The 23,993-nt window shown below is 35.7% G+C and overlaps 4 protein-coding genes and 1 long non-coding RNA gene across 21 annotated transcripts in view; 3 read left to right on the top strand and 2 right to left on the bottom strand.

Moving 5' to 3' along the window:
- Positions 1 to 21,660, bottom strand: part of LOC144575377 (uncharacterized) — a 95,044-nt gene extending 73,384 nt beyond the window's left edge. The window contains exon 1 of the mRNA XM_078325492.1: positions 21,634 to 21,660. The gene's annotated coding sequence lies outside the window, so the exon portion shown is untranslated. The remainder of the gene's footprint in view (positions 1 to 21,633) is intronic.
- On the top strand, positions 1,227 to 8,285 carry LOC144575900 (transcription factor TGAL5-like). Of its 2 annotated transcripts, none has more exons than XM_078326156.1 (12): positions 1,227 to 1,674; positions 2,085 to 2,173; positions 2,609 to 2,691; positions 2,772 to 3,026; positions 3,783 to 3,833; positions 4,327 to 4,386; positions 4,507 to 4,584; positions 4,710 to 4,755; positions 4,843 to 5,114; positions 5,578 to 5,820; positions 7,346 to 7,488; positions 7,970 to 8,285. In XM_078326156.1, the coding sequence occupies exons 1-12, from the start codon at positions 1,610 to 1,612 to the stop codon at positions 8,121 to 8,123; spliced, it is 1,539 nt and encodes a 512-aa protein (XP_078182282.1). In that variant the 5' UTR covers positions 1,227 to 1,609; the 3' UTR covers positions 8,124 to 8,285. The 2 variants fall into 2 exon arrangements, with proteins under 2 accessions (XP_078182282.1, XP_078182283.1); XM_078326157.1 differs by having other exon boundaries at positions 1,302 to 1,674; positions 2,778 to 3,026.
- LOC144575261 (uncharacterized) lies at positions 11,917 to 12,989 on the top strand. Its single transcript, XM_078325359.1, has 2 exons — positions 11,917 to 12,730; positions 12,802 to 12,989. Exons 1-2 carry the CDS (start codon positions 11,917 to 11,919, stop codon positions 12,987 to 12,989), a joined length of 1,002 nt encoding a protein of 333 aa, XP_078181485.1.
- Positions 14,618 to 16,794, bottom strand: LOC144575899 (uncharacterized). Its single transcript, XM_078326155.1, has 3 exons — positions 16,693 to 16,794; positions 15,683 to 16,255; positions 14,618 to 15,141 (listed from the first exon to the last, which is right to left on the bottom strand). Exons 2-3 carry the CDS (start codon positions 16,218 to 16,220, stop codon positions 14,897 to 14,899), a joined length of 783 nt encoding a protein of 260 aa, XP_078182281.1. The 5' UTR covers positions 16,221 to 16,255; positions 16,693 to 16,794; the 3' UTR covers positions 14,618 to 14,896.
- Positions 17,632 to 23,541, top strand: LOC144575378 (uncharacterized). 16 transcript variants are annotated; one of them, XR_013518431.1, is made up of 10 exons: positions 17,632 to 17,843; positions 18,252 to 18,335; positions 18,447 to 18,508; positions 18,690 to 19,673; positions 20,025 to 20,085; positions 20,930 to 20,986; positions 21,175 to 21,416; positions 21,780 to 22,139; positions 22,449 to 22,527; positions 23,304 to 23,541. It is a non-coding gene; the product is annotated as an uncharacterized LOC144575378 (long non-coding RNA). The 16 variants fall into 16 exon arrangements; XR_013518432.1 differs by lacking the exon at positions 18,252 to 18,335; XR_013518422.1 differs by having other exon boundaries at positions 18,447 to 19,673.
- The last annotated feature ends 452 nt before the right edge of the window (positions 23,542 to 23,993 follow it).

Genomic DNA, 23,993 nt, shown 5'->3' with positions numbered 1-23,993 from the left:
ATGAACGAAATAATTATATATATGCTCCCTTAAAAAAGAAAATTAATTTATATTGCTCACTTAATAATGACATCTACTAAACGATTAAATGTGAAAAAAATAATAAAAAGTTAAATAGTGATATATATTATATATTAGCAGATAAGACACATAGTGGTAAAATTTTAAGTACATAAATATCGTTTGGTAATTTTCTTTAGTTAACTAAAGCTAGCATTAATAACATCTGAAAAGAATAAATTTTTTTTGTTATTATTCTTTATGAACAGTAGAGCGGGATAGAAAAGAGAGAGACATATATAAATGAATCCACCGTAAAGAATATAGACTTTTAAGATTTTTAATTTTAAAAATTAATTTTATTAATAAGTAATTGAGCTTTGAAAATTGAATATACACAATATGAGATAGTAGAGAAAATTAGTTATGTCATTATTAATTTTGTCACCTCACGAGTACATGCGTGTGGTCATGTGACATACTTGCGTGTTGCGTGACATGTTCAACCGCGTGATGTCTCTCCCTATATCAAAAATGACACATCACGTCATGTTACATAAACTGACTCGATCACATCACGTGCCATGTAATGTGACCATTTTTTTCAATAATATATCTTTATTATAATTTATTTATAATAACTTATCTTTTTAAAGATATTTTGTTATTATATTCTACGAACTAACTTAAACCTCTCAAAAAAATTACGTCACATGTAGTCACTAATGTGCGCAATGATCACACATGACATGATTACCATCCATTATTTTGATCACGTAACATAAAAATAAATTTTGATCACATATTATGACGTGACGTGATCAAGTCACGACGTATTAGTCACATCACGATTTTTTCTTCATTAGTATCAGATAGCTATACTTCTATTAAAAATGATGTACATTTAGGCTGCCGAGAATAGGCCCAAAGCAAAGTACAAATAAGATGAAATGAATAGAGCATGAACCAACCGGTAGTTGACAAAAGAGATGAAGAAGATAGACCTTAGTGTATTTGCCCTTTTTATATTAAATTTTTAAAATTATTTTTAGTAAAATTGCAAAACAAATAGTGTGGGGTCATGGGGACCTTGTCCCTGATGAATTTAATATTCAACGCTGGTTTTGTTCAGTACATGGCATCTCTGAACAACCCCAAACAGAAACCCACTCACATTTCTCAGTTTGTTACAAGCACTCTATTATCTCTCCGCATCCTGCCAAATTTTTATAACTTCTCTCTCTCCCTCTCTCTATCTCTCTTTCTCTCTCTCAGACACTTTAAGGACAAGATCTTCACCTTTGTACAGCAGATACAACACCAGTTGCACTGCACCACACGAGAGGGATTTTCTTTTTTTGAACTAGACAGCAGAGAAATTTTCATTTGCTTTTGAATCCATTTTTCTCACTTGAATTGGGTAGGGACTAGGGACTTAGAACTGTCTTTCTCATTTTCTCCTGTTATTATCAGTAAAAGCTAAGGTATAAAGATCATGATAGAGAAATCTACAAAGCTAGAGAGTGAACTGTGAAGGAAGCCCATATAAAGGAATTAACTAAAATTTGGAATATAGTTCTAAAAGGAGGAGAAGAGATAGATCTCTTGGATGGCAAATGAAAGAACACTTGTTTGTGGGGTGCAAGGCAATATCCATATTTCTACCATGTTTCTGTATGTATATTTTGTCTCCTTAATTTTATTTTAATTAGGAAAAAGTTGTGTATGGATTAGCATGCACATATCTTCTCAGTTAAGTGTGCCTTTTTTCCTCATAAATCTCTTGTATTAATTAATTTTCAATTACCAGTGGATTCTTTTCTTTCTTTACTTTTTGATGGTACTGGAACTACCTTTTCACCTCCTTTTATCTTTACAACCGACCATATGCTCGCTAAATCCATTGTTGGATTACACATATACCCACCAAATATACATAAAGCACATATACAAAAAGGGCATAATAAGTTGATAACATAAAACAGACAGGGTGTTTAGTTCTTTAATTCCCATCCTTATCCATCCAACACATAAAAAGTTTATCCATTAATGAGTGATATGGGATTTGGTTATTGTTTGATTAGTGATGAAGCGGAGTCAGATTACTTTGGCGAGTTGGAAGAGGCTCTTATCCATGGAGATCCCATAACTGGCAGTCATGGTCCCAGAAAAGGTAAACCTCCTCTCCTCTCTCTCTGCACTTTTTTATTATAATTTTTTTTTGAATGATAAGGTACTCTCTCTCTCTCTCTCTCTCCCCCCCCCCCCCCCTCTCTCTCACCTTAACAAACTACTACCAGAAATACTAGCTTTATCCCAGACACCCACACAAGACAGAACAAGTCTTCCCTTTAGTACAACAGTGACCACATGCAACTAAGTGCACATAAATGGTGTGATCTCCCAAAGATAGATCCATCTCTTTCTCTCTCTCTCTCTCTCATATTCAATACATCCGCTGAAGTTTGTATTGGAACTTGAACATTTAATTTCTTTCTGCAACTAGGTATATATATGTGTGTCTTGCATTGATACTGTTGTTCTGTGCACAATCTATAATGGCGTGTACATAATCATTGTTGTTTGTTCTCCTGTTTTGCCGGTTTAGGTTTTATTGACACAACTAGACCACCTACACTGGAGATCTTCCCTTCATGGCCAATGAGGCACCACCATCACCAACTCTCTACTGTAAGTCATTTGACTTTTATCAATAAAAAATAAATGATGGGGATGGTCACTACTTGATGTGTTTTAAATGTGTCAATTAGGAGCAGAGGAAATCAGAGCAGTCAGCGGGGAGCAGCGAGGAATCAGGATCAGTCAAGGACACAACTAATACAACTTCTACAGGGGTAATGTCAGGAGAACAGTCACAGGTACAGTGTAGAGGCAGAGGTGTAACAGAGGGAGAAGCGCAAAAAGGTTTGGTGGTTATCATGGCAAATGGTGCTTCACAGAGAACTGGGGTACACCAACCACCTCCACCCCCTCCAATTCAATTTGACAATTCACATACTGAAAAGGTATTTTGTTTTTAATTTATGCAACTATCATTTTTTTTTTTTTTTTTTTTTTTGCCTTTCAGGTTTTCTGAAACAATAATAAAATGGCATGATCAGAAAAGATTTGACTTTTGCTATTGACGGCAAGATGCTATTCTTTCTAAGATTCCCTTCTCTAGAAATACAATATATAATTGACCTCTTAATTAACTTGATATTTGATTTAAAGGGAGTTCAGATCAGTGCAGATTCCATAATTCATTTTGTTCTCTTGCACTATAACTGAAGAGTTTTTGTTAAGCTAAGATTCCGAGAGAAATATTGTGTAGTGGTAAAATCTTTAAGGATTCCTGTACAATAAAAATATAATACTTTTACTGGGAAATCATTTTACGAAAATCTAGAGTAACTGATTGGTGCAACTTCTTGTAAGAGAATCTTTTACTGCCAAGGTTTTTGATATAATAATCCATTTTATAAATTCTCTCTTCTAACTTAATATATATATTTTAACATTTTTTCCATTGCTCGAGGCTCCAATCTTAAAGGCATTAAAATCTGCTACTTTTGTTTTGTCCCAATCCTCAATGGATTTAGCCTGCAATCTTTTAAAGGCATAAATAGTGCTGGTCTTTGTCAAGTTCCTCAATGGATCATAAAACCCCTAGCTAACAGAAAAAACATCAAAACAAATATGGTTTTTCCTTTTTTTTCTTTATATATTTATGATTTTATTTGTTTTACTTCTCAAAGAACAGTGTTTTTTGTCTGTCTCAGAGGAAGATTACTGGTTCAACAAGGAAAGAGGGAAGACTTCTTGATGCCAAAGTACTCTCTCTCTCTCTCTCCACCTTTTTTGAAAATAGACACACAGTTCCTCTATCAGACGAGTCCGCATCGTCTGCATTAACTCAAAAGATCATCTTTTGAGTTAATACATATGGGCTGTCTGATTGTAAACGGAGCTCATTCGGTCCCGGCCTAAAATATAGGAAGGTCTTTAATATTAGTGCGGATTTAATTTGTACGAATTTAACGCTTATTGGACGGTCCAGATGCATTAACTCAAAAGATTCCTTTTTGAGTTAATGCAGAGGATACGAATTCCTCTCATACAGGCTATAATAGAGGCAATGCACTCACTATTCAAAACTGCACCTATCTACAGAAAAGTATAATTGTAAAAAACAAGATGGAGAAACTCTTACCTTCGGTTGTTATTTTTATTTTTTACCTTCATATATATTTTTTTTACCTAACATATATAATCCTTATGTACTGTTATCTCTTACCCTAACTTGCTCTTATTTGCAACTACCAGACTTTGAGGCGCTTAGCACAAAATAGAGAGGCAGCTCGGAAAAGCAGGCTCAGAAAGAAGGTTAACAAAAATATATTTACATCGACCTACTTTTCATTTTTCAACTGATCCGAAAAAGTTGCACAAACTGGAAAAAGAGTGAAAAAAAAAAAATTAATATCCATTCATATAATTAATTAGGCGTATGTGCAACAACTTGAATCAAGTCGAATCAGGCTCCAACAACTAGAACAAGAGCTCCAACGAGTCCGAACACAGGTTCTAATTTTTCATTTTTTTTCTCTAAGCTGCTTAACTTTAATGGATTAATTTATTAATTTTGTAGCTTTCTCCAATTTTCACTTTTATTAACTTCTGTTGTGAACGTAATGATATATGTTTAGGGTATGTTCCTAGCAGGATGTGGTGCAAGTGGAGAAATGAGTTCGGGTAAATTTTTTTAAGAACAAACAATTTACATTTATAATTTTACATCCTCTATATGATTTAACATCCTACGAAATAAATTTGTTGCAGGGGCAACAATGTTCAACATGGATTACACGCATTGGTTAGAGGAAGAAGGCAGGCACGTAGCGGACCTACGCGCGGCATTAGATGCACAATTAATTGACAACAACCTCAGTTCAATCGTGGATGGATGCATAGCCCATTACGACGCTTTATTCCACCTCAAGGGAAGGCTTGCACAAACCGATGCCTTTCACCTCTTAGCCGGCCTATGGACTTCTCCAGCAGAGCGGTGTTTCATGTGGATGGGCGGCTTTAAACCCTCTGATCTCATTAAGGTTTTCATCGCTTGTTCTTTTTGTTATTTCTCCTTTTCTGAAAACTTGGTCTATGAATTAAGAGTGAGGCTATAGTACTACACATAGCACAGATTGGTCTGTACTATGAATCAATCTTCGTTTTCAAAACTTAAATTATCAATATGACCTTTCAACACGATTTTCATATGAAAATGTACTTGCAGAATTTTTTACTATTTTTTAGATGAGTAAAACATCACTACTGAATGGTTTACAATTTTTAAATTAAATGATTTTATACCTATCTAAAAAAATAGTAAAAAAAACTGTAAAATTTTATCTACGAGTATATTACAATTCAAATCGATTGTTTGTCTTTGAAAACTGAGATATTAAGACATAGTACGGATCAATCTGCGCAATTCAGTACCCCATATAGCCTCACTCCTAACTAATTTTCCTGTTTATGTTTTCACCTTTTCTAATGAAACTATATAAGCAGATTGTGACACCGCATTTGGACCCGACGGATCAGCAGTTGTTAAGGCTATGCGGCTTGCAGCAGTCTTCTCAACAGGCCGAGGAGGCGCTCTCACAGGGCCTTGAGCAGCTCCACCAATTTCTCTCTGCCACCTTGTCAAGTGGGCCCCTCAGCACTGATGTCGGTGCTGATGTCAACAGCTATGCTGGTCTCATGGCAATTGCCATTGAGAATATCTCAAGCCTGGAAAAATTTGTTAGACAGGTAAACCTTGATTTCCTATATATAATTACTGTTATCTTGATGTTTTCCTAGAAATAAAAATGGTTTTTTAACTCATGTTTCTTCTTCTTTCAAAATACAGTTAAAACAGCACCAGTTATATCGTTCAATATATGCACTAAACAATCTTTAGCTGAATTATTAGATGATCATTTGTTCATGAAAAGACACACTAAGGGATGCTCTTTTTTTTGGATAGAATTAATGATTTAACTATGAAATTAAAAATTATAGTTCATGGACAGAGACCACCTATCCATATATATATTCTAATTAAACAGGGCTGTTGAGCAAAGTCTTGACTCTTTTATTATTAAATTTGAACCAATAATAAAAAAAAAAAATCCAAGGGACACCCTGATGATAAGAAAAAGATGTTTGTCCACGGTTAGGGATGCTAATCATAAATTAATTATGATAAATATAATAATTAGCTAGGGACGTTGGCACAATTAAAATTTTAAGAAAATATTTATAAAGAAGGGGTGGGACCCATTTGGTGAGATCCTACCGATCACTTTCTATAAAAAAAAGTCAAGGGATAGAATATTTGGGTTTTCTTTACTCTGGCTATGCTAAAATATTCCCTTTCCCTATTGACAGATGGTAGCTTTTTATTCAAGTCATTTATACTTCCTTTTTGTTTGCTGGTACTTAGGAACAGACCTACAACATCAAGGCCATTTGGGATCATTTAATGCTTTCCATGACTTGTGTAAAGTTGGAAAGGTTCAATCCATGAACAGTAGTTTAGAAAAGGACACTTCAACCAACAATAGTTATGTCCTTGGATCAAACCACCACTTACCCCCTCCTATAATTTTGATAGACAATAAGCTAGAATAGTTGTTCATCTCTCCACTTAAAAGGGAAATATTGACAACACAAAACCAAAAGAGCTTTACCTTGACTTGTATATACTCTGCAGTTAACAATGTGCAGGGTAACAGGGGCAGGAAATTTCTACTCCCAGAGTCACTGATGAGTGGATCCCTAGTAAACAGTAATCAGTAACTAGTTAACTTTAACCCTTTAACATTAACCGGGCCCACCCTGCAATGATTCTGAGGGCAGGAATTTCCTGCACTCCAGGGGTAGGAGATCTGATCTCATTATCAATTGCTATTTGAGTTGCTTTTTTACTGCTCTTTCTAGTCACCAGGGTATTCTGAATTGTCTTGCTTATTGCTTAATTAAGATTAAAAAAAAAGTTAGAAGAAAGCAATAAAGTGTGAACCCTTCTGCTCATTATAATGCAATAATTGATCAAGTCTCAATCTCATCATAATTATGTACCTAAACACAAAAACATTTCTTCAACATCATTTAATTAATTAAATTGCACGCTTGCCCTTCTGACCTTGATTATGTTAAAGAAATATATTTGTCCCCTTTATTTGGAAGTAAATTTAAAATTTATCAATTTTTTTTCCTTTCCTTTTTCTTCATGTTTTCGCCTTAAAAAGGTTAATTATAACGGTAAACTTTTTTTTTTTTTTTTATACAGGCTGACAATTTAAGGCAACAGACTTTGCATCAGTTGCGTGAAATTTTGACAACAAGACAAGCTGCCAGATGTCTTCTAGCGATTGGAGAATACTATCGTCGTCTCCGGGCTCTCAGCTCTGCTTGGAGTACACGCTCTCGCGAGTATACCCCCCCCCCCCCCTCCCCCCCCCCCCACACACACACACACACACACTGCCCTTCAATTTGCTCAAACACTCACATTATCTTTGAAAATTAATTTGAGTAGTCCTACAATTTGTCTGGTTAAATTATACAATATATTTGTATCCCTTTCAATGGAGTGTCAGCCTTAGACTTATTCTTTTCCAAAGAAAGAAAATGAGATGCATTAATATCAGGAAAAAGATTATTAATATTAGCACCGAAAGTCGACTTGTGGACTTGCGGTGCATAAAGAATTTTAACCGAGGTGAATATGAACTTTTTACCAGCAGTTATTCTAGGAAAATGTTTGTTGAAAGATACAGATGATATATTATTCTTATTCCTCTTTTATTTAATTTTTTATTACTTAATTGTTTGAATAATAATTGATAATATTCTCTCAACTGGTTCTTTTTTAATTACTAATTAATAACAAAAGGCTTCTATCTCTTAACAGGGCCTTAATAGGGAATGAAAGCGCAAGCCCTAATACAGTGATGGACCTACAAGCCATCTCTCAATCTCAGTACAATAACTACTCAGCCTACTACAGAGAGCAAGAGAGAGAGAGAGAGATGTTACCTTTGGCCCCTGTCAATTTTTCAAAATGAAAAAAAAAAAATGTTACTTTTCTACGTGTAAGGGGCTTTTTAGTATGAGGATGATAATTAGGCAATTTCTTCTAGTTTGTTTTTTGCTTGAAGTGGGTCTTTGATCTTAATGTCTCTTGAAGATGTGAAGAGTTGGGATTAAATTTGAACAGGCAAAGGATAGGGACATTGTGATATGATAAGAAACTAAAACAAAAAGAGAAGAATGCCAAGAACTCAAAGTAGTTTGATATATATATTTTAAATCCAAATCAAAGTTAGTGGTGGATGATAGGTTATTCCCAACTTAGCATAGCATTATACAAATGTCCAAACCTAAAAATAAATGGATACTCCTTTTGTGTGATTGAGAAAGCCAACTATTCTACCACTCTTAATCTCTTCTTTTATGAATGTGGGTCCAACATCTCAATTAATTAAGCCGATAAGCGCAATACATGGCATATATTTCAAAGTGCTCCGAAGTCTCCCCACTTGTCAATATAATCCAGTTCTATCAACATCAAATTATTTTTGCTTATATAAGATACCTAATAATGTGCTGTAACCAGAAATCAATTAAAATAAAGGTAATGGAATACCAGTAGACTGTGGATCAATTTTTTTTTATAAGTTATTCTACTTGCAAAAACATAAGATTAAAATTAGCATTTGAAAATTTAAATTGAAGAAGTTTTAAACAGGAAAATATTAAACTTTTGAATAGTTTTCAATCTTGATCAGCAAATTTCAGTCCATTATGTTTCCAAATAGAAGGGTCGCTCTTCCGGAAGCAGTTACGCGATATCAAACCTTTATTTCAATAGAGTTGTTTCTGTACCATGGGACACGGGATGACAAAAGTTTTATGGTTTGGTTCGTGGAACGGGGTTAGGGGCGTCAATGACACCAGTTTAGCTGTTTACCCTATCCGTATTGTATTCGATAAGATAAGTATAGGTAAGATTTTTTTTTTTTTGTTAATTAACTTATTGGGTATGGGTATAGATAAGGATTTTTTTTCGTTAGATAAATGGATATGGGTACGGATAAATGTTATTTCGTATCTGTTGAGTAACAGGTAATTATATAAAATAAATTATATCATAAGAAGAATATTATGCTAAACATTTTATTTTTTTATTTGAATGTTAATTTATTATTAAGTTAAGGAATTCAATTTGTTAGAAGATATATTTGTGATTTTATTTATTTTTCTTAATAAAAAACTTTTTCTTAGGATTAATTGCATATTTATATTTTAATTTTATATCAGTAATTGTGATTACATATGTATGATATAATAAGTTTTGATGATTTATTTATAAAAATAAAAAAAAACTATTATATTTGTATTATTTGTTATTTGACCACTACCGTTTCATTACCCATTAATCTTAACGAGTATGGGTAGGGTAGGATAATATTTATTTAATCTTTCCTGTTTTCTCATCTTCAATTCCGGCCATTTTTATTAATATTCTTAAAAAAATAGAAAATTTTAAAAATGCCCCTCTCTCTAATTTTTTTTCATACATGCCCTGACCGCCTGGGCCTGGGGCGGCCCAAAACAGCTAGTGAGGCGCCCCAGGGCCCGGCGGCCCATACCTTAAGTGAGGCGCCACCCCCTGGGGCGCCCCACTAGTCCTGTGATTTAAACGCATTTTCTGCCTCTGTCACTTCCCGATCTCAGACCTTCTCTGGAGGCGATAACTGGGGAAAATAGGTATGTTTTTTTAATTATAATAATTAGTAATTATAATTATAATAATTAGTAATTATAATTATAATAATTAGTAATTACTGTTCCAAATTTACTGTTGCACTTACTGTAGCGTACTGTACATTACTGTTGACATTTACTGTAGCGTACTGTATATTTACTGTTGACCTGTACTGTATCGTACTGTACATTATTGTTGGTATTTACTGAACTGTACAATTACTGTAGCAATTGCTGTACACCTACTGTAGAAAAATTGTAATTTTTTTTAATTTTGTTTATTTATTTTTCAATTAGTCATTTATTAATGTACCCATTATTATGTCATGTAATACTTGTAAATTTTTTTTTTAAAATGTAGTTTGTTAAAGAAGAGATGTTAGTTGCACTGTATGTCGGCGGCAAGCTAGAAAGGGATGAAGATGGCGTGCATTACACGAAAGAAGTCGCATTTGGCTTCGAGATTAATGAAAATACCACATTTGAGGAACTGAAGCAGCTAATATACGAAAAGACATCTGTAAACCCCAACAGGTATGAAATAGAGTTGGCTACACGGATTGACAACTCACGTGGGGGGGGGGGGGGTAGACCTTACTTTGTTAAGTTTCCAATAACAGATGCCAATTTGTGGAGAGTTGTGTATACTCAATTTGTAGCTTGTGGGGTCCCGGTAATGGACATATATTCGAAGAGGGTTCCCCGCACGAGGGCTGGACCTTCAAGTTCGGCTGGGGCTGGACCTTCAGGTTATGACAACCAGGGGTACCATCAGCACTCCCCTTATGACCACCAGGAGTACCACCAGCAATCCCCTTATGACAACCAGGGGTACCACCAGGAGTATCACAGCCCCGGTAATGACAACCAGGGGTACCACAACTCCCCAGAAAATACTGAAGAGTTACCACTACCACCCAGTCCTCGTGTTGTATACAACAAAGAACTTGCCGCAGGGCAAGTTTATACCAGCGTAGACGAGCTTGTAAAGAAAATATATGAGACTCATGTTCACGGCAACTGGGAATGTATAATACACAAAAGGGACCGAACAAGGTTAGTTGTGCTTTGTTCAACTCACCCGCACTGCGAGTTCCGCCTTTTTGCAACCCCTGCGGGTTCAGGGGAAGCATGGATGATTAAGAAGTGCGAACCACCTCATACATGCAAGTCTGCGTCCACAAGGACAGACCATTCAAATCTGACAGCATCACTAATTGCCGATGCAATTGAGGAAGACATTAAGTTGGATCCATCGATGAGCATCAAGGCGGTGGCTATGACCGTCAGACACAAATACAAATATGTAATCCCAAAATACAACAGGCTGTGGAGAGGTCGTGAACTTGCGATTTGCAGGATATTTGGTAGTTGGAAGGACTCATATGGCTATCTGGCACCATTGCTCCAGGCCATGGCAAGTACAAATGTCGGCACCGTATATGAGCGATGGCATGGCCCTTTTTTTGATAAAGACGGTGTACTAATAGAGGGAGCTAAACAATTCAAGGGCATAGCATGGGCTTTTGGTCCTTGTATCCAGGCTGTGCCATACATCAGACCTGTTATCAGCATTGATGCATGCTTCATGTCTGGCCGTTACGAGGGGAGACTACTCATAGCATGCGCATATGATGCTGAGAACCAGCTGTTGCCTTTGGCGTTTGCAATTGTTCGTAAAGAGGACGGCGAGAACTGGGGATTCTTTATGCAGTTTTTAAGAAGACGGGTGATTGGGGAAGGGAAGTTTTTCTGTGTGATATCAGACCAGCACAAAGGAATAAAATATGTTTTTGATCGTGAAGATTATGGTTGGTCAACACGTACTGGCCAGTGTGTGCACAGGTTGTGTATGCAACACATTGCGGAGAACCTTTCCAAGGCAACCGGAGGCGACACGTGGGTTACTGATACATTTAGATGGAATTGCAGAAAGAAAAAGCCGAGAAGGGTGGTAGAGATGACTAGCAGTTTTGCAAGGGTACATGCATTTCAATTGTTTACATATATTATTGTACTTTAAGAAAACAATTTTTTTTTACTACAATTGTTTACTTACATTATTCTATTTCCTTATTTTCTATGTAGTACATGCCCAAGGCAAATCTCTACTTAATGAAGGTGGGGAAAAATAATCCCCGAGATGTCAACGAAGATCCAGCATACGAGAAAATATATCAATCCCGGGATGGAGGTTGGCGTTGGGGAATTATGACCACCAACGGATCCGAGTCGCTGAATGCAGTATTCAAGCAGAGCCGGATGTTGCCTGTGGCTGCAGTTGTAGAGGACACATTCTACAAGTTAAATGCCTGGTTTCAGGAACGGCGTGCTAAGGCCGCAGAATTAATAAGGATGAACCAGTCATTTTCAACAAGGGTGGAGGAGAAACTAAGACGACACAGAGACAAAGGTGCAACCATGACCGTGATCCCGATGGGTAACGATGGAACAGAATTCGAAGTGCAAAATCCAAATGAGTACGTTCCTACCACCCGTAAACCAGACGGCACTATGGCGTTTGTCAAGAGGGCTTGCAAGTACGTGGTTAAATTCGGAGATGCCAGGGCGGTAACCTGTACATGCCAAGGACCCCAGCTAAGTCACATACCCTGCAGTCACGTGATGGCGGTATGCCGAGTGAGGAACTACTGTGAGGATCACTATGTTGCTGACATGTACCGTACCGATTACCTTGCTTCCACTTGGGGTGGATCTTTCCATTCTTATCCTGATCAGCATGAGTGGCCTACATATGTCGGAGATAGAATATTACCTTCAGAAGGATGGATAAGAAAGGGAAGGAGGAGACACAAGCGTATTGTAATGACCATGGACGAGATGGGTGGTAGGCGACCGTCGGGAAATCGGGCTCGCCGTTCTGTTTCCGACAGGCGCAGGGCAGGTACGTAGAATTGTACAAAATTTATTTATGCTTTAATTATATTACTAACTGAATTGCATTGTTACATTTAGATGCAATAAACGAACACAACGAAAGAGAAAATGCCAGAGTTGTCGCTGAAGCAACCGGTAGAACACAACCCCCTCCTCCTGTAAGCCAATCATCTAGTAGCCAAGCCTCTACAAGTAATGCCGCACCTGCCACTGGTACCAGAAGAACTAGTCGTTTGTTAGGTTTATTCAGACGTGGTGGCAGATAAACTTGCTATTTTGCTTATGCGAATTGATTTATTTGGTATATGTGTATGTGTATGTGTATGTGTATGTGTATGTGTATGTGTATGTGTATGTGTGTATGTATATGTATATGTATGTGTATGTGTATGTGTATGTGTATGTGTATGTGTATGTGTATGTGTGAGTTTTTTTGTATGTGTATGTGTATATGTGTATGTGTATGTGTATGTGCATGTGTGTATGTGTATGTGTGTATATTATACATATAGTTCACCAAAGAAATAAAAATAAAAATTAAAGTTATAAAAATTTACGACATCACTTCGTAAATATATCAAATATTATATTTTTTGGCATACACATACACATATACATAATATTTTATTTTTTGACATACACATATACATAAACCCAACACTTTTTTCAACAAAATTATTCAAATCAAAATACTAAGATTTCTCAAAAAAAAAAAAAAAAAAACCAAATTACTAATGGGGCGCCCCAGGGGGTGGCGCCTCACTTGGGGTATGGGCCGCCGGGCCCTGGGGCGCCTCACTTGGTGTTTTGGGCCGCCCCTGGTCCAGGCGGTCAGGGCATATTTAAAAAAAAATGAGGAACAGGGTTATTTTTAAAATTTTCTTTTTTTTCAGGGATATTAATAAAAATGGCCGCTTCAATTCTCTCTTAAATCAGATATTGCAATAGTATATGCACCCGCTTTAATAATATAAACATCGTTCTAAATTAAAAAAAATCTTATTATCCATTTTCATTAATTAGTATAAAAACATATTGTAAAGGTATAAACACGTATCGTAATAGTATAAGTATCTGGTTCAAACATATAAACACTAGCTTAATTTTCTTAACAAAACAACTTTCTTTATTATCATTATCATTGATATAAACAAGAGCGTATGTTGTAATAATATAAATGCATGTTGTAATAATGTAAACACCTGAATCAGAAGTATAAGCACCAACTTAAGTTTTTTAACAAAACTTTTTTATTATCCCTTTCATTAGTACATGTACATACCATAATAATATAAACACCTGATTAAAAAGTATAAACACCCATCTTAGCAGGGGCAGTATGCATGGAACACAAAATTAAGCATATGGGTATCCGTATGAGGCCTAGAAAACAACACGATTTTTTTTTTTCGTGTTTGGGATCCCAAGATCACTGCTTGTTACTCTAAACCTGAGAGATGAGAGTTGGGATACTCTTGAGGCTCTATTGATTTTATTATTTTCTAAGAAAATTCCAAACTTTTGCTATATGATGTTTACTTTCTTTTATTTTCTGCCTTTTGGTATTGCTATCTGTCTAATGTGATGCAATTCTAGCTAGATGCTGATCAAGGGTTTTGTTTTTCAGACAGCAATCCAAGGAGGCATCATACCTGGCCTTACATATAACAAAAATAGTGATGATATAAATTGATAAAAACCACCTAGTACCAGCTCAAAGAACCTGATTCAGGTATAAACGAGCAGGTACCCTTGAGGCCCCATAATTTTGAGAAAGTAAATTGAAGAAAGTACAGTTGAAATGACAACCGATACCTATAGATGAACTAAAAGGCCTCCCCACCCCTGATACTAGACTAGTACTTGCTGAAGCGTACTGAAAAGTCAACAAAACTGTCATATTACTTCCTGAATCTTAACTGTTTTAGTGGAAAACAGACCACATATTAGAATGTTGTTGCAAAGTATTTTTCATACCATGTGCACTACAAGTGTGCAACAGTTCACGCTCAATAGATGGCAAAGAGAAAACACATTAAAGCCTCTAAATTCTGAGCATTAATCATAATCCCTGAAATTGCCTAAGCATTTTGTGCTACCACACTTGGTAAAGAAAACTTAAGAATATAAAATGAAGCAAGATCCCGATAAGACTGCTTACAATGCATGTGAGTCACTTCTTGTGAATGTAATCAGAAAGAATAAATGAAGCAACATCAGAATTGGTAGAAGTAGAAGGTGAAGACCTTTTAGAGGATAAGAGATGTTTAGACCATTCCTCCAAGCTTTTCCTATGGAGAGAATTCATTTTTATAAAGGGCCTCTTCGCTTTAATCATCTTTTCTGCTTCTTTCCAATCTTCGGCTAAGCCTAGCGATACCATAATTGCACACATCACACAAACACTCCTCCCATGCCCTATAATATTTTGACAAAATTGTTGTTAACTCATCATACCAGTATAGAACAGTTCAGGAACTACCAAAGTAAAGAGTGAGGCTACAGTACTATTCATAGCGCATTTTGGTCCATACTACGGATTCATATTTTCATTTGCAAAGTCTAAATGGTTGATCTGAAACCGTTCATCGTGATCTTCATATGAAAATGTACATGGAGACCAAATTTTAATTTTTTTAGATTTTTTTTTAATATTTTTTTAGATAGGTAGAAATCACTACCTTTGAATGGTATAGAATCTTTAGATCATGTGATTTTGTACCTATTTAAAAAAATAGTAAAAAAATTCTAAAAAATGTAAAATTTGGCATCCAAGCACATTTTCATATGGAGATCATGTTGAGCGGAATGGATCGACTATTTAGACTTTCAAAATGGAGATATGCATCCATAGTACGGACCAAAGTGAGCTATGCATAGCACCATAACCTCACTCCCAAAGTAAATCAACAGACTCAACTACATTCCATTAAAATGCAAAAAAAATATAAGCACTCACCAAAGGCACAGTGAACATAAATGGGCTTCTTTTGAGCCCATTTCCTAGAAGCCCAGCGCACAGCCGACTCAATTTGAAATGGTTCTGGAGCACGTGTGTCCCATGTTGCAACACACAAATATGCCTTTCCATCGAGAGCACGGCTTTTTGGTAATTCGCATGTGCAATCTATCACAGAAATTTCGCCTGGAGGCAGGTTCTCTAAACAAGTAGGCCACCCACCTACATATAATCCATCGGAGATCTCTGTATACAATGGTTCTCTCCTTTTGAACCTCCTCACAGGAACGAAGATGCGAATAAAAAGAAGAAAGGGGGAAAAAATGACTTTGGACCAAATTGGAAAATTACCATCAGTGCCTTTTCCAAGGAGTAAGGGAAGATTGATGGAAGGAAGAGATGCAACTGAGACTAGATAGGAGATCAGAGAGGCATATAAAAGGGGATAAGAGATGAATTTAAGACCGAGTTTTTTTGTTATATAGGAGGAACAAAATAGTGTTGTTGCCTGTAGCCCAATTAGTGCAGATATACCCATTATCTCTTGTAAATGTAGCTAATTGTAATATTCACCTGAAACAAGATGAACTGGTAAGTATGCAACTGTTTTTGACGTGAAAATTAAAGGCCACTAGTTGCCCGATAGAATTAAGATAAGAGCAAGAACATACATTTTCATGAAGAATGCATAATTTCTACAAACTGAAACTCCTAAAACACCATCAATAAAACAAAATTAAATCTTGATTACAGGAGATGGCTTGCTGAATACTCATCCAGGTCAAAACCGCCTAATCAATTTCATTCAATTTGTCTAGTACACTCGAAGGTTAGAACCAAGGACAAAGTTGAAATTTTCCATGCAATTGAACCTTTTCTATTCTGTAATCTGAAAATCTAAACGAATAGGAAAGATAACCCTACTCATCTGAAAACACAAATTGCAGTTCTCAGGAGAGAGACAAAATTTTCAAAAGAAAAATAGGAAACAAATGAAGAGGGGTTAATACCTAGATCAAGTTCGCGCCAATTGTGGGAAGCAGCCTTTTTAGTTCCACCATGATTGATGAAAACGCCACTTGAAGAAGAACATGAAGTCAGGAACCCTTCTTTCTATACTCTTAGGTAACAGAATATATCTTTTTATTTGGACCGTCCGATCGGAATTAGGCCAATCCGAACCGAAGTGAAACGCACAGGGCCCCTTAATATTCGTGTAGATTCTGCTTGGACGGTCTGGATCCAAACATAAATATTTTGTTACCTTATTTCTTCTCCTTATTAAGGAGCTTAATGTTTAGATCCTGCAAGGATCCTGATTTACTTTTTTTTTTCGAAATGATGCTCAGCCGTTGAATTTCTAGATCGCACATAGATGAATTTTCCAAATTATGAGCTTCAACACTTAAGTATGCACTGGTCGCGCCGCATATGATCCCAGTGCCCGTAGACCGCGCACCGCACCCGTGGAACGCGCCTCTGAACCATGCACGGCACCTACGAACCGAGCCTGTGCACCGCGCACCATTTTTCTTTTTTTTTCTGCTAAAGGCGGGATTCGAACCCAGTTGGATTCTGTTGATGCCAAAATTCTTACCACTACACTAGAGTTTACATGTGTTATCTTGTAAATAAATATAGTATTTCACTATTTTTCTCTACAAATTTGATTTAAATTATCTCTCCTCCTTATTAAGGAGCTTAATGACTTCTATACATAATTTGCTCCCGTTGCTGTGCACGGACTAGTCATGTATCTATAGATATAATCCTGGATGTTCGGTTACTGTAGATAAACAGTATCATCTACAGTTCCATCCCAATTCTCTACCGTTGGATATGTTTTTGACGGTTTGTGATTTAGGCTGTTTTATCCATCATTATTCTATGACAAGTGGGTCCTCTTTTAGATAGATTAGTTTATTTCTTTCAGATTTTCATAAAATAACTTTCCAGCACCTCCATCTTCTCCACCTTGCGCTAAATCCCTCTCCTCAAAACTTGTCCTTTTCTCCTCTGCAAAACATGGAGTCGTTCTTCTCTCTATTTTGCTCGGCGCCGTCCATCTCCGCCGAGATATCTTCTCCCGTCGCCACTCGCTTTTGCTGTTCCCTCTTTTCTCTAATCTCCGTGTCGTGAGGAGCTCCTCTGCAAGAACGAGGTTAGCTTGCTTCCACGTTCTCCCTTCTTTTACAAGATTGATATGTCTGCTTACGTTGGTTTAGTTACATTGTTTGCTTAAAAATTATTTGTTGTCTATTGTATCCAATTTTACGTTTAGGGTTTTCTGGAATTGGGTAAAAAAAATTACAAACCAAATTCCCTGTATACTGTTTGTCAATCTTTTGTTCTAATATTTTGAAATATCAATTATTGCCCAAAATGGAAATTTTAAATGCAAAATCAAATTGTGGAGAATGAATAGCAACCAAATTTACGCTTGAGAAATAATGACCAAACGAAAGGGAATTTCTCATTTCGAAAAGGTGCTAACAGAGACTGAATAAATTATTTTTCAGTTTAAACTCATTTCCCCACAATATTTCTTTCCTTTGTGCCATAATATTAGAGGATTACTAGTTGCTGGATTTGAAGAAACAAATATAGATAACAAGCATAGACACAATCGTTTGAGATGATAAAAAGTGCACCGGTAAATGCCGTTCTTTTTTTCTACTTCATGGTGATTAATCCTTATTGACTTCATACAAATTCCTTTTTATGGACTCACATTTTTAATTTCTTTGTTGTTTTTCTTCTGCAGTTTTAACATCTATCTTTGCCAATACATACAAAACACCTTCGCTTTGTCTTACAGCTATTAAGGTCTCTTTCTAACCTTTTTTTAATTTCAGAAAATATATTATCAAAACTACTAAGAAAGCTTAGTGTATTTTTCCAAAATTGTTGCACTACCACACAATCAGATGAAATTTTGTATGGAAAAATATTGTTGGCTCAGAAAATATATTATATGATTGTATGGTTCCTATTTTTTCACAAACAGATCTAAAGCAGTCAACAATAGGGATTGTGTACTCATAGTGAAGAAAAGGATCTACTATAAAGCTTGGATGATCTTAACTTAAACACAACCACACAATCAGATGAAGAATTAGAACTAGATGCTATACAGTACAAAATTTTATCTATTGTTCTTACATCCGGTGATAGAATTATAGAAAATGCCAGCATTCGAGTAGATCAAGCTTTCATGTACTATGAGAGGTAATGTTATTATAGCACAACCTTTTTTTTTAATCCTTCTTGATAGGATTATGAATCCACAATTGAAGCATTCTGTATCTGACTATCTTGAGCTGTGGGCCTTATGGTAGGGTACACTTGTAATACCTTAATTTTGGATGCAAAGTGACATCAGTGATGAACGTCCCCTCTAATCTGCCGTCCGGTGTAGCATGAATGGTCCAGATTATTCCTATCTTACCTCATTTAACATCAGCGATAAACCACTTCTCACCTCCAGTTGGGTCACGCAATTTCTCCAAAAAAAAAATCAAACCGCCTCCTCAGCTCTCTGCGATCTCGCATAAGACCCCACCTGGCAGCCAATTTTCACCCGGGCGCTCCACGTTGCACCTCCCTGCAACTTGTTGATTCCGCTCTCACCGCCTTCTTCGGTCTGATTATAGGTGGCCCTTCTTCCTTTGAGAGTATTGTCTGTCCCCCCTCCGTCTTTGCCCCATAGCCAGCCGATTGTCTCTCCCTCATACTACTCTGGAAGGAGGCCGCACTTCTCACTGCCGTCGGTCCTTCTCGCTTCTGCCAGACACGGTACTTCTTCCTTGTATCATTGCTTCAAATTTCATCAATTCCAGCAACCAACTCAGATTTCTATAGACTACAACTGGATATTAGATCAAATTTATCCTCTACCTTGGAGAACACTGGTATTGGATTCGGCATCACATATATCAAAGTTGGTACGCACATCATGATTGAAAAGGATAGCTGTCCAGGACATAATATGGTGGGTTATGGTTAATTTTCATTTTTCTTTGATGCAATGTTCTTTCTAATTATTTTCCATGTTCAATTATGTGAAATTGCTCGACCAGATAATATAAGTACCTACTACATTAGCATCTTCATGTTTGAGATTAGTTCATGCCTTATATATTTGTCTAATGAATTCATTGCTCGACCAGTTAAATATAAATACCTACTACATTAGAATCTCTATTTTGAGATTAGTTCATACCCTATATATTTGATGAATTCTTAGCTTCAACAAGCATCTCTAAAGAAAGTGCAAGCTGCTTATATTTGTTGCTCCAAAGATTACGACTTAGAAACTAGATTTCTACTATTTGTTGTTCAGTGCAAGGTTGGTCGCTAGCTAAGCTCCACTGGTCTCTCTGCTTGCCCCTTCCTGCACAGAGGTAAAGTACTGCCTTTTTTATTTTTGATAGTACAGAAAAATTGAGTACCCATTTATTTATTTCTTTTTTTACAAGTTTCTTATTATGATTTTTAGAGTACAAAAAAGTTTGGTATTTTTAAATGTGAAACAAAGTACTAACAGGTATTTATATAAATGGTCCAATTTGTATGGATAGAAAAAGCTTCCCTGTAATTGTAGTAAGATTGTGAGGTACTGATCTGATTGTTTCTTTCCAAATCTAACCTCAATGCAATCTCTTTTTTGTAAATATCAGTATTAACATGACCAATAAAAAGTAGTAACTCCTTTTCTGTCATTGGCCTTTACTCCTCTGTACTTTTTTGTGAAATTTGTAAAATCTATTACTGCATTTATTTCTTTTTAGCTAAAAAATATATCCAACAGTTTACTGTACCGCATAAAAATCTTTAAAACAATATTCATCTTATTAAATTTGCTGAGATATGAATTGTTAAGTGTGGCATTTCTTGGCTGTACTAGTAACAACTAACAGCCTTCCCTACCTACAATGAAACTTCACAAAAAAGTACAGAGAGACCCGCATCATAATCTGTGTAAAAAATAAACCGAAGTAAATCAAAAAATAAATCAAACCCATTTAAATAAAAAAAACCGAACCATGTAATTCAAACTTTTGAGGTTCAGTTTAAAACCAAATAAACCGGACAATTTGAACACCCCCTATGCCCTACATGACTTGAAAAGATAATAAAAAGTTAATTTACAAATATTTTTAGCTGATTTCCTAAACAATTTAAATTTTTCTTAATATGTTCAATTCTATTTTCATCTTTTGTAATACATCTTTATTTTTCTTGCAGGATGAGATTCTTTCTAGAGTTATTCATCAATTCCAGGGGTAAAATTGGAAAAAATAGGTATATCACCAAGAGTTCATTGTGCTCAATATGTATATACAGTGGTAATTGATCTATTAATACTATGATGGATTTTGCTGCCAAGTTCTCTATTTACCAACCAGCACCCTCTGTCTTGTCTATACCACACAACTCCTGTTGCTACCATACTAATATTACTAACAAAAAACCTCACGGTAACTACATAGGTTCTGGGAGAGTATTTTTTCATCTCAGCTAAAAAAGGCTTCAATTGGAGGTTCCACTGTTGATTTCACTGATGTTGATCATTTCCTGCTATACTGGAGTTGCCATTGTTTGAGGTGTCGACATTGATTTTTTTTATTTTTTCTAAAAATGCTGATGGACTGGAAGGGGGTAAAAACAAGCAACTGGATGCAATTGTACATGCTCAAGCTAGATCCATTACAGTCTGCAATCTGAGACTCAGGTGAGTTCTGACTTTTTTATTTCCTTAAAAGGAGAAGGAATATTTGTGGGTAAAAATGAAAAAAAATGTTCGCTTCCAAACATTGCCAGATCTAATTGATGTTCTACATATTTCCTTCAATAGATCCAATTTCATGGCGAAACATTATGAAATTCTCCATATATACCTCCGCCATGAATAAATTATGGTAAATCGAGGGATATGTATAAAATATTACTCTCTATTTTTTCCACGGTCAAATTTTTTATTCATATCTTGGATATGAATAATTCACACAGTAAATACCAACTCAACCAATTAGACCTTGATGAACATGGTAACTTACGAGGTATATGTGAAATTTAACTTCCTTTTTGTGTTTAGGTCGTAGGAGGAGAGCAAGATAGTTGTATGACGCGTGTATTGATTCACCGTGCATCACTAGCCACACTACAAATCTTACACCATCAAATTCAATGCAAACCAGCTACTCTACATCCTAAAACAACTACCAATAGATTTCCTCCAAACAATTGCTGAGCATTTCTATAGGTTTACTCCCGCCTTCCTCATTCTTAATTTTTCTGAAAAACTGTCAGCACAGACAGATCTCAGAAGGTTACATGTTCCTCTTTCAGATTTGTCAAGGGTCAATGTCCTCTTCTTCTTTTTACGTCGTTCTTCCATTTGTTATTCTCAAGTTGATTACCCTTAGTACTTCATTGTTATTCCGGTAAAGATAAGGTACAGTCACAGTACTATGTACTGTTTTGCAATGTTTTATTTGAACTCAATATACCTGCACTAGGAAAATGAGAGCAAGAAGAAGAATTTTGTTCAGGCCATTGAACTGTCTGCAAATTTGGAATTTTAGCCTTTGGAAATTTGAAAAAAGTTGACGGAAGTCAGTTCCGGATACCCAATCTGTGAACCTCAAAAAAGAAAATTCAAATGTTAACCTATTCAATTGGGCAGTCATCATATATTTAGAACATATTTCATATTTCTTTACCTGAGGAAAAATATATCAGCATTTTTGTTCTCCTAATTCAGGTTAGAGAGGAGAGGCAAGGAAATAGAAATACATCTCCACAGTCTACAGTCTACACCCAGTAGTTACCATTTCAACATGGTACAACTTTTGCCCTTTAATCTTTTTTTTTTTTTTAATATTTATTGGAGAACTGAGCTGTCTTAGTTGAGTCTTTCTTGAATGATGATCACGAGTTTATTTTCAAAATGTGTAAGGTTTAATTGATTTTGTGTTCGACTATATTTCTCACAATTACAAATTGAATTACTCTGCAACTCTTCATGTGATACGTGTGCCCCCTAGGTTCATTATGCCTTTTCTTATGTGTGTACCACTGGCACTGGTTCAAACCTGAACTGGTACATGTCCAATTGTCCATACCTAATTGATTGTAGTTATTCATCCATGTTTATCATGTAGCAGTAGCAATCTAATAATTAAAGTTAAGTATAAGAGCAATTTTGTCATAACGTGATCTTGCTTGCGGCAGAACTTTTTCATTCACATGCACTTGTACGAGTGTTGTTAGATACTAATTGGTACAGTTTCAATATTCTCAAGAGCTTCGCATTTCATAAGATTAAATTTCATATTTTCAAATTTCAGCAAAATTTTCCAAAATACCCAAGTCTAGTAGTGTACTTTCACATCTCTGATAGATAAAAATATCAAAATTGAGATGAAAATCTTGCATATGGATTTTTCTACAATTAAAAACACGAAAGTTTGACATTTTGGTAATATGACGAACATCAAGTATTTTTTCTTTAAATTAGGCATCATAGTGGGTCAGTACTGAATAAAGGGGAATTCAGTAGTATTTCATGGGTTCCAGTTGTGAATATTTTATTGATAGATTCGCATGAAAATTGCAGGAGTTCAAAAAGAAAGATTAGAAACAAAGAGGAATACCTCAGCACTTATAGAAAGAGCAATGCACACAAAAACAAAATTGCAGGATTGCTGCTTAATTGCTATTGAGAAAAAAAAGGTGGACTGTTAAGAAAATTTAGACTGTTTTATGGATGTCGATTGATTATTGAATTAGCTTGTATAATGGTGTAATGTACTTGGCTTCTTCAATTTGAATTTTGTTCTTATCTAAAATAGTTACATATTGCATTTATCCTGCAATCCCTTTTGTATGCATTTGTTCAATAGGTTTATATATTTCACCAAAATTTTAAATACTTCCTAATAGTTTTATATATTTATCGCATTATATTTGGAATTGTATGTATATATGTCCGTATTTTCTCTAAGAACCATCAGAAGATATCCTGCAAGATATATCGATATTTTTATTGTCACATTGATATTATAGGTTGTTACGTTGACACTTCTGTACAATTTCAATTCCGATTCAAAGAGAATGTGGTACAATAATCACAACAATAGTAGAGAACAAATTATTTCCCATTTGCACCAACATGCAACCAAAAAGCATCTAGTGTGATACGAATTCCTATAACTCCTCTCCGAGTACGGATCCTCTGATAGGACCAAAAACATATCATGGGCTATTTGGGCTTCATAATGACTCAATAGGCCGCAAATTTCGTGAC

The sequence above is a fragment of the Carex rostrata genome, chromosome 24 (assembly GCF_964058835.1).
Source record: "Carex rostrata chromosome 24, lpCarRost1.2, whole genome shotgun sequence".
NCBI classification, from domain to species: Eukaryota; Viridiplantae; Streptophyta; class Magnoliopsida; order Poales; family Cyperaceae; genus Carex; species Carex rostrata.
The sequence above is the reverse complement of the archived record's forward strand: the minus strand, read 5'-3'. Positions and strand labels throughout refer to the sequence as shown.